We start from the raw sequence: 10,886 nt of genomic DNA on the forward strand, positions 1-10,886 counted from the left end.
AAGTCCTAAAGGGTCAGGTTTATATAAACACAAGGAGAGAGATAAGGCATCCAAATTTTAGCTAAAAATATTTTCTAGCTCATACCCATGCAGTTGCTTTGCATTTGACTGGTCTTATCAAGCTTTTGGAAGGTGGGAGCTATTAAATATGCTAAGCTTATTAAATAATTTTCCTTTAACATATTAAATAATTTAAGCTAGCAGATAATGATGTCAGAACAGTACTATCATTATAAACATACACAGTACAACCAAAAAAAAGGGTATAATCTCACCGGTGGGTATGAAAAAGGTAGTATGTACCTACCTTATTCTTATTTTTAGGGTAGAGAGACTGTTTCCTATATATTGCCCCGGCTAAAAAAAAAGCAAAAATAACCAGTAATACCAACAACAAGATAATAAGAAAATAAACAGTAACAATAACAAGATAATAAGAGAACAAGCAGTATCAACCGCAAATAAACATACAAAGTGTTTAACCAAAAAATGAAATTTTAGTCACAGCTAGAATTTAGAAGAACACGGGTTATTGATAATCAAAAGAGTGTATAAAATGAAGTAATTTAGGTAACAAGAGAGTAATCAAGAGAAAAACAAGTAAACCAAAGTTTATATCAATAGTATTTCGTGTCCTTACAATTGATTAGATGTCTCCCTTTTATAGATATCTTGGAGATATACGTTTTGTCCAAATCTTAATGAGGCTATTATGAGTAATTAAAGATATTTAATGCTACGTTACATAATCATTATATTCAATACAAATTCTCTAATGTATTCCACATTTAATGCCTATTAAATGTCGTATATGCACTCTTTTCTAACGTCAGATTCATTCCTTTTGATTCTCGGACATAAATGACTTGGATAGGTACGGGTGCTGGGTTATTTGTATTCCTGCTCGTGCCTCTTCCTCTGCTATTTGCTCGTATCTGTTGCAACTCGTGCCTCTTGGCTAATTGTAACTCTTTGACCATTTGACCAGTCTACGTGTTTCGACACGTATTCGTCACGTCACCTTTATATTTAAATACAATTTTCCCAATACAGCTAGTCTCCCCACTTTCCATTTATTCCTTAGTTGAATATTTGGGAAGTGGATTTCATTAAAAGAGAATTTTTGTCACCATTAATGCTATGAAAAATTGACGCTTCAATTGTCGCTTCCATTTAATGCTCCTTACACGTGTCTTTTTTTCATTAGTTCTGCAATTTTGCAGCCCTTTTTCAAGGCTTTTTACTGCTCCACTATTCACGAAGTGCTAGTTATCATTATTATGGTCCTTCCATCACTGCACTTTTACCTTTGACGGTGGCGTATTAATATAAATATAACTTCTCTCCTTGTCTTTTACCACATAAAGCTTATTGAACACTTAATTCCTCACATTCTTCTTCTTCGCTATGTCTTCACCAAATCTTAACCCTAGGAGAGTTCCCATTGTTGATACCTTCCCTAACACCCCCATTAGACATAGAAGGGGAGGTAGACTTCGTAGCTTAGGGTCTACTCGCGGTGGTAGTTCGTCTATACCTTCACCTAGTTCTGGTCCTTCTTCCAGAACCAGAGGTTCCTTTTCTCACAGATCTTCTTCTAGGGATAAAGAACCTTTTGAACCATTACGTGAACCTTTAGTAGAGGAAATAGTCCCTACAGAATTATCTTTTTACCATGATAGGGAATCTCTTAGAAACTAGGTTTTCACCTTAGATCGTGTTGACGCTTACCCCACTCAAATTACAGAAGTTTTAACTCTTGTAGTTCGCAAAGACTGCCATTGGAGTAATGATTTTCCCATTATTATCCCTAATCCAAATCAGAGAATTACTTCTTACTTGATTGGGTTCTCTTTTGTTTATACATACCCTTTCACTTTAGGGTTCAAACCAGCTATTGACCCAGTTATTCTTGAATTTTGCCGTTTCTTTAACGTCTGTTTGGGTCAAATTGGCCCAATCATATAGAGGGTTGTTGCCTGTTTGAGGCATCTAACCAATTTGGCTGATGTTTCCTTTACTTTCCCTCACCTGATTCATCTTTACTCCCCTAGACTTTTTCGTAATGGCATTTTTACCCTAGTGGCTAGGAGTAAGAGGGTTTTAGTAATCCCTGAAGATGACAAAGACCGTGGCTGGTATGCCCGATTTATTGTTGCCCCCAATGTTGGTTTAGTGGATGAGAATAACCTTCTCTTCTCTGAAAAGTAGAATTTTGCATTAAGTCTTTTATCCATCTCGTACCTTTTTCCTTCAAGTTTATCAACTTCTCTAATTTTTGCTCCTCCTTTTTTTTAGCAACCATGGGAGTGGTGGAAAATATTTTCAATTTTCGTGGTTGGGTAGATAAATTACTGAAGGCCGCACCAATAGATGGTAGGTCTTGGAAAACACTTTCTAACCGTTACGGTTGGAAAGTAAAGATTCATGGTAAAAGTTTTTATTTCATCTTTCATGCATGTATATATTTTTCTTTATGGTTCTAACTTTCATCCTTCTTTTTATCAGGATTTGCTATTCGAGGAGTTACTGCTGAAGCAGTTGCGGCCTCTCGTGTCTCTTTGGGAACCCGTACTCATTCGAGAACCCGTATCTCTTTAGAAAGAGCCCGAGAAATAGTCTTGGGTTCTTCTTCTGCAAAAAGAAAAACTGTTGAAGAAGGATACTCTGAAGAAGAGGAAGATGGGGGTTCCCTGGTGACGAGGCCACGAGCTAGGAGACGCATCGTCTTTGATGACGAAGTTGAAGTTTTTCCTCGTCTTTATGTTCCTCTTACCGAACCTGTTGAAACCCAGTAATAATTCCTGATGATGACGTCACTCCCCATGATACCCATGAATCTATTGATCAACTTTTCTTTAGTGGTTTTGGAAGTGGAAGTTTAGGGCCTGTTTTAGATGAAATACCCTTATCTTCTTTCTCAACTTCCGTGCATGTGATTCCTTCCTTACCAACCCTAGCTGTTTCTGTTCCTTCTTCTACTATTTTCACTTCCTCTACCACTCCTCCTTCAACAACTCCCCCTCCTATCGTTCACTATACGGAAGCAGGCTCTTCAAGTAGAAGTGCCACTATGAGGAGGGTAACCATTGAAGTTCCTACTGATAGCAGCCTTTTGAGGAAGTCAAGTCAGACAAACGTATGGCTGGAACCTTTAATCGGTCCAATTGAAAAAGCAAAGTTGGAGAGCCATAGTTCCCTGACTCTAATGAATGATGTTGTGCATGCCACTTTGAAGGTACTTTCCTTCTCTCCTTTCTTTACCTTAAAATTTTTTATCTTTGGGATTCTTATATTCTTACTTCCTTTCCCTTTTTTTAGGCCAATCTTATCGGCACAGAAATGATGAGTAAAATCCCTATCTTGGAGAAGGTAGCACGTGATTCTCAATTGGAGGCGATCAATTGGAAGGAACAATTTATGGGGTGCACAAATTGATATGGAAGATTTACAAGAAGGCAAGAGTACCTAGAACAGCAGGTGCAGACTTTAACTTCAAAGTTAGCAGGTTGCAAAGGCTTCCTCAAGCCAAGCAGAAAAAGACAAAGAACTTCTCGAATCTTCCTTCTCAGAGCAACTATCTAAAGCCAGCAAAGAGAACAAAGAGTTGTAGGCTCTTTTGAGTCGAAAAGAAGTTTACGCCGGGGAGCTCGTGCAAATATTAACTCAAGCACAAGAAGACCTTTGAGTCTCGGCTGACAAGGTTCGTGCTTTAGAGAGCTCCCATGCCTCTCTTCAAGCTTCTTACAACTCCGCCTTGGTTGAAAACGAAGAGCTAAAGAATGAGATTGCTGATTGGGAAAAGGATTATGAGACCCTTGAAGAAAAATCTGATGTTGAGGTAAGTTGGGCATATTTGAATCCTCGTCGAGATACCCTAATTGAAGTTGGCCAAGAAAACTTCAACCTAGAGTTAGAGTTAGCTAAGATCAATGAAACCATTGAAAAAGCTCAGCAAACTCAGGACTTCCCTTCTCCCGTGGTTGAAGCTCCCGCAAATGTTGAAGCTGATACGGGTATCCCAACTCTGTCAAGCCCAATCGAGCATGTTGCTGCAAGCCAAGTTGAAACCGCATCTGTTGATGCACCTGCCCAAATTGAGCCCACTGCCATTGATGCTCATGCTTTAGTTCCGCAAACATCTTAGTGACCAGTTTTAATCATTTGAATGATTTTGTTTTTTGTTTTTATTTTGGAAAATTATAATCAAACCCTTAGCTTCATTTGAGGGTTAGATTTGGAAACACAAGTCCCCAAGTCTTTTATGGGGCAATTTGTATAAACAATTTCATAGCTTTATGACTAAGTTCGTACTTAGTTTTCAGTTTTTAGATATTAAGAAGTTTTCCATGTTATTATCTTAAACTTCTGTCTGCTTTATTTTTGCCTTGACTTTTAAGGACTTATAGAATAATTCGCATTTTTGTTCTTCGAAAATGCTTCTGTTAATCTCATGACTAACTAATTAAACATGAATTTTATAAAAGAGGGCCCTTTTATATTTCGACACTTAATGAAGAAGACGTCTCAACTTCATAATGGTGTTACCATACGATAAAAGAAATAGGAACACACATGTTTCTTTGAAATAACTTTGACAAGTTTTGAATAATACTTTACATGTATTTGAATTACATCTATAACTTTCTCGTAACTGTTTTTCTTGTAACAAATTTTTTCAAAAGAAGAATAATAGACACGGGGTTTTTTCTTATAACCCATTTTAGTACATAGCATTTACTCTAACTATAGTGAGGTTTTTCTTTGGCCTTAGCTCGTGGCTTCATCTCGTGACCTTGTGACTTTTACTCTGCACTTGACTCTTTTAGGCTTGATTTTTCTTAATCTTCTTTGCCTTTTTATACACATATCTGTGTATATTATATAGTCCCTAAAGTGATTGAGTGTTGAAGTATGAAGCCTCGAGCACTTGATAGATTCTCTCATTTGGTCCTTTTCCTGAAAAGGAAAAACATACGGGACTCGGAGGTGCAATTTTAGATGAAGACTGCTTAACCCATATGAATTTCTATCAGAATAATTGTAACACTAGGCCAGGAATTTTAGGTTATTCCGTGTGCCTTACAGGTCATGACTCATCATTTAATACGGGTTAGCTTTTTGCCTATTATCTAAAATCGTTAGTAAAATTTTAACAATTCAAAAATTAAATTTGAAATAGTGATACCTGACCATGGGTATTCCTTAAAAATAATATCTCTTCAAATGAGCAACATTCCAATGTGAAGGTAGTATCTTGTCATCCATTGTCTCCAGCTCATATACTCCCTTGCCTGCAATATCACGAACTCTATAGGTTCTTTCCTATGTTGGACTTAATTTACCCGCGTTAGCTGCCTTTGTGGATTGAAAAACCTTTTTAAGCACAAAGCCCCCACTTTGAAGAATATGAGGCATGCTTTTCGATTGTAATATCGTTCTATGACTTGATTTTATGCTGCCATTCTTATCAATGCAGCTTCTCTCCTCCCCTCGAGTAAATCTAGATTGACCCGCATCTCCTCGTCATTAGATTCTTCTGTCGCCTGTGTGAACCGCGTACTTGGCTCCCCTATCTCAATTGGAATTAAAGCCTCAGCTCCATAAACTAATGAAAACGGTGTTTCTCCTGTACTTGTTTTTGTAGTATTGCGATATGCCCATAAAATTCCAGGTAACACTTCAGGCCAGTTACCTTTTGATTCCTCTAATCGTTTCTTTAAATTATTGATAATAACCTTGTTCGTTGATTCTCCTTGCCCATTACCTTTCAGATGATAAGGTGTTGACGTAATCCTTTTAATTTGCCAACTTTGAAAGAATTCTGTGATTTGTGATCCAATAAATTGAGGACCATTATCACACACGATCTCCTTTGGCACACCGAATCAGCATATGATATTCCACCAAAGAAAATCTTTGACTTCCTTTTCTCGCACCTGTTTAAATGCTCCTGCCTCCACCCATTTAGTAAAATAATCAGTGAGTACTAGCAGAAATTTTACCTGTCATTTTGCTTGTGGTAATGGACCCACGATATCCATTCCCCATTTCATAAATGGTCATGGGGCAATGACCGGATGTAATAATTCTGCAGGTCTATGCATATTGTTATCGTACCTTTGACATTTATCACATTTGGCCACGAAACTTTCTGCTTCTTTTTCCATTTTAGGCCAGTAATAACCTGCTTTAATTAAGGTTCTTACCAATGAACTTCCTCCTGCGTGATTCCCGCAATGTCCCTCGTGTATTTCTTTCATTACATACTCCGTTTGTGAAGGTCCGAGGCATCTTGCTAGGGGACCGCCGAACATCTTACGATACAAATTGCCTTGCTTTAAGCAGTACCGAGCAACCTTCTTTCGAAGCACATGAGCTTTCTTCTTATCATCAGGGACGGTACCATACTACAAAAAAGTAACAATCTCGTTCCTCCAATCCCATGTTAAATTATTAAAATTTACCTCATTCTTATCAGGATCTAGAACTGAATGGAACAAATGTATAACTGAGGCATTTGCATTGCTTGCCACATCAGCTGCAGATGCGAGATTAGCTAGGGCGTCTGCTTCAACATTTTCATCCCTTGGTATTTGTATAACTTTCCAAGTTTGAAATTGCTTTATAAATTCCTGTACCTTTTCTAAGTATTGTTGCATCCTTGCTTCCCTAACCACGAGTTGCGAATCACTCTTAATTATAATCTGATTTATGCCAAGCACTCGTGCCAATTCTAGACCTGCAATCATAGCCTCATACTCCGCTTCATTGTTAGTTATAGAGTGACATTTAATATCTTGTCGAATGGTCTCACCCGTAGATGGTACCAAGACAATTCCTAAACCTGCACCTTTTACATTAGATGAGACATCAGTGAATAAAGTCCAAGTTCCCGGGTTAGCCCCATTGAATACCTGTAATTCTTTTTCTGCTTCTAATTGCATCTCTTGGCTAAAATTGGCCACGAAATCAGCTAACACTTGTGATTTTATAGCGGTTCTAGGTTGGTACGTGATTTCGTATTCACTCAAATCTATTCCGCACTTAGCCAACCTACCTGATAGTTCATGCTTATGCAATATATTACGTAAAGGGTAGGCAGTTACTACGACGATAGGATGACTCTGAAAGTAAGGTCTTAACTTTCTAGATGTCATGATTAATGCAAGTGCAAGTTTTTCTAACTGAGGATACCGCGTCTCCGCATCTAACAAAGATTTACTAACATAGTAGATAGGGGATTGGTTACCTTGTTCTTCTCGGACCAACACAACGCTTACCGCAACTTCCGAAACAACAAGGTAAATGAGTAGTCTTTCCCAAGCCTTTGGTTTTGCCAGCAAAGTTGGATTTGATAAGTACATTTTCAAATTCCTCATTCCATTAGAAATGATCCTGCTTCTTAAGGGTTGAGAAGAATTTGAAACACTTCTCTGATAATTTAGAAATGAATCTACCCAAGGCTGCAATTCTCCCTGTTAATCTTTGAACCTCTTTCTTGTTTGAAAGTATATCAGGGATTTCCTCTATGGTCTTGATCTGTGCAGGATTTACTTCAATACCACGGTTAGAAACAAGAAAACCCAAAAACCTGCCTGATGCAACGCCAAACACACATTTTTCGGGATTTAACTTCATATTAAATTTGCGCAAAATTGAAAATGTGTCAGATAAGTGTGATATGTGATCTTTTGAATACTGAGTTTTAACAAGCATATCATCTATATATACCTCCATAGTCTTTCCTAAATGCTCTTGAAACATTTTGGTAACTAACCTCTGATACGTTGCACCTGCATTCTTCAGACCAAAGAGCATTACTTTATAACAATAAGTCCCCCTGTCTGTTATGAATTAAGTTTTTTCTTCATCTCCCGGATCCATTTTAATCTGATTATAACCTGAATATGCATCTAAAAACTTAATAGTTCGTGACCTGCAATTGCATCAATCAATTGATCTATGTGTGGTAGTGAAAAAGAATCTTTAGGGCAGGCTTTATTGAGATCTTTGTAATTACACAAACCCGCCAGTTACCGTTCTTCTTTGGAACTACAATAGTGTTAGCTAACCAGTTAGGATATTTTACCTCACGAATAGAACCAATTTTTAGCAATTTTTGGACTTCTTCCAGAATTACCTGATTCTTGAAAGTTCCTTGCTTTCTTTTCTTTTGCTTGACAGGGGGGTACGATGGATCTTCATTTAGTTTATGGGTCATCACCTCCGGGGGGTATTCCTGTCATGTCAGAATGGGACCAAGCAAAGCAATCCGCGTTAGTTTTCAGAAATTCAATTAACTTACCTCTCATGCCTTGTCTAAGATTGGCTCCAACATAGACTTTTTTATCAGTCCATTGAGTAAATAACACGACAGGCTCTAATTCCTCTATTGTTGTTTTGATATTTTCATTCTCTTCTGGTTCTTGAATGGTATCAGGCCTTGAATCTACATCTGTTTGCCCTTGTTCAGTTGAGGTTTGTGTTGTGGTGACCTCAACTGTCTTCTGTGATTGCTATTTACCTTCATCTATCGTGCTTGTATCTGCAACAGAGTTGATTGCCCTGGCTGTATGTTGATCTCCACGAATTTGACAGATTCCCCATGCCACACCTCCTTTTTCACTCGTGCCCGCAGGGGCGTATGGGGAGTTTTTCCAATTAAAGGACTATCGAAACGAGATTTATTTTTAATTCAGAGTTGCCACTTGGGAGATTTATGGTGTCCCAAGTCATCGGTTGAATCCCGAATCGAGGAAAAGATTGACTCTGTATTACAGTCCGCGAACCAGAAATCCGGATAAGGAATTCTGTTAACCCGGGAGAAGGTGTTAGGCATTCCCGAGTTCCTTGGTTCTAGCACGGTCACTCAACTGTCATATTCGGCTTATTTATCCGATTTTAATACATGTTGAACCTATGTGCAAATTTTAACTTTTTACCGCTTTATTATTTTTAATGAGAATTGCAACGTCGTGAAAACACATCTCGAACCACGTCACATCAATGCACCCGTGGTTATTGACTCATTTCAACTCTGTCGAGATTTGGATTTGGGTCACATAAATGTGCACCCGAGTTTAAGAAAGTAAATTATTAAAGGCGCGCCTAAAGCGACTAGCGTATTATTAACTTTGCGGGAAGCCATGAAATTCGCTAAATGGCATGTCCCGAGGTCTAAATACTTAATGTGAACATTTGGAGAGGGCCACACGATTTGTGATTTTATTTGGCGCGGTGCACCTTATTTACAGGTACAGGGTTATCACATGTGTAAGCAGACTGGTGATTGCTTCCAGCCTAATTGTGACTATCAGCAATTAATTGATTTTTTACAAAGTAAGTAGTTCAACTCCATATAACCATGGCAAATGGTATTACTTTCATGCAGTCCTTATGATTAATATACTGAAATGGCCTAGAATGTTCAAATCTTACATGTCTACCATTATTTCAAAATTAACTACAAGCCATATCATTAACAATTTCAGAATCAGATTTTTACTACTAACTATCACAAACCTCTCACGCTAAACTATCATAGGCCAAATATCATATTTAACTACAACACAAATTAAGGAGTAAACCAAATTAAAACTGGTGTTTCAATTCTTCACACAAATCAAATGAGTTTAACAATCCTACACAACCTCAAACAGTCCAATTATACAAGTGATATGAAATTCAAATAAATATAATTGCTCTACACTTTTGAACTAAAACAAAACATAAGGAGTCAGAAATCATTTCAAGCAGCATTTCATTTCATGTCCACAAGCTTGAAGGTTACAGGATATGTACCTGGATGTTTGAAATATAAGAATAAGAAGAAGAAGAAGAAGAAGAAGAAGAAATCAGCAGCATCAGAAATGCGAGCAACAATACAACAACAATTCACAACAGCAATGCACCAAAAGATAACCAGCAGTGACTTAGGAAAACCAGTTAAAATTCCCAACAATACCAACAGCAACACAAACAACCAGTAACAGACCCCAAACAGCTTGATAGCAACCAAATATCAATCAAAACACAAGCAGAAAACACCCCTAGAATTCAGTAATCAAGAAAAACTCGAGAGTACAACTCCACAGTTAAAGCTGAAGCTCTTTTCAGTTTCAATGGGATAGCACTAGTTGAACTAGACTAACTCTTAAAACTCTCTTCTAGTTTTCAGAATATTCAACACCTTTAAGATTTCCAGAATGTTTTCTTCCTAAGGTCTGCCCAAAAGAAAAGCCAGACCAGACTCCAAAAAAAGGTCCCCCCTAATTCTGTCCAGACCCCTATTTATGCCCAAACCTCAGCCCCTTTCCAACTCTAAGGAGCACTTAGCTCATTAAGAAAATATTTTCTGCCCACTACTACATGTTTTGTTTTAATTCACTTGTTCCCCACTAGAGTATGTTTTTCCCATTATCCCGTGTCCTTCCCTTTATTTAATAGTTCAAACATGTATGGGCAACATTTTATAATCAATCCCCTTTTAAGCCTTTCATACCATTATGTTTTGTTCCCCATTAACACTAAACAATTGCGTTAGTTTAATGGTACTTTAGTACCCTACTGTCAGCCCATTCATCTTAAGCCATTTTCAAACCTTTTAAACCCCAAAATACCCTCCTAAAGCCCCCTGAAGTTACTGTCCTACCCAATCCCTTAATCTGTACCAAATCCATCAGCTATAACCAATTCAACTAAGTTAGAAATCCTAATAATTGACTAATTAAACACATGAAACTAACTCCCAATCAAGAACAATAGGACAATTCAACAAAGCCAGATTCATATCAGAATACACTAAACAGAACAAACAAGTAGATCCGAGTCGTTAAACTTAATCAGCAATTTAAGCTTGAAACTCAATTCAGACCAAATACCAT

At 37.6% G+C, this 10,886-nt stretch overlaps 1 protein-coding gene across 1 annotated transcript; it reads right to left on the bottom strand.

Moving 5' to 3' along the window:
* Window positions 1-5,453: 5,453 nt before the first annotated feature.
* LOC138888257 (uncharacterized) lies at window positions 5,454-7,382 on the bottom strand. The gene is made up of 4 exons (XM_070170085.1): window positions 6,743-7,382; window positions 6,468-6,604; window positions 5,696-5,873; window positions 5,454-5,629 (listed from the first exon to the last, which is right to left on the bottom strand). The coding sequence occupies exons 1-4, from the start codon at window positions 7,380-7,382 to the stop codon at window positions 5,454-5,456; spliced, it is 1,131 nt and encodes a 376-aa protein (XP_070026186.1).
* Between the last annotated feature and the right edge of the window lie 3,504 nt (window positions 7,383-10,886).

Source organism: Nicotiana sylvestris, chromosome 3 (genome assembly GCF_000393655.2).
Source record: "Nicotiana sylvestris chromosome 3, ASM39365v2, whole genome shotgun sequence".
NCBI classification, from domain to species: Eukaryota; Viridiplantae; Streptophyta; class Magnoliopsida; order Solanales; family Solanaceae; genus Nicotiana; species Nicotiana sylvestris.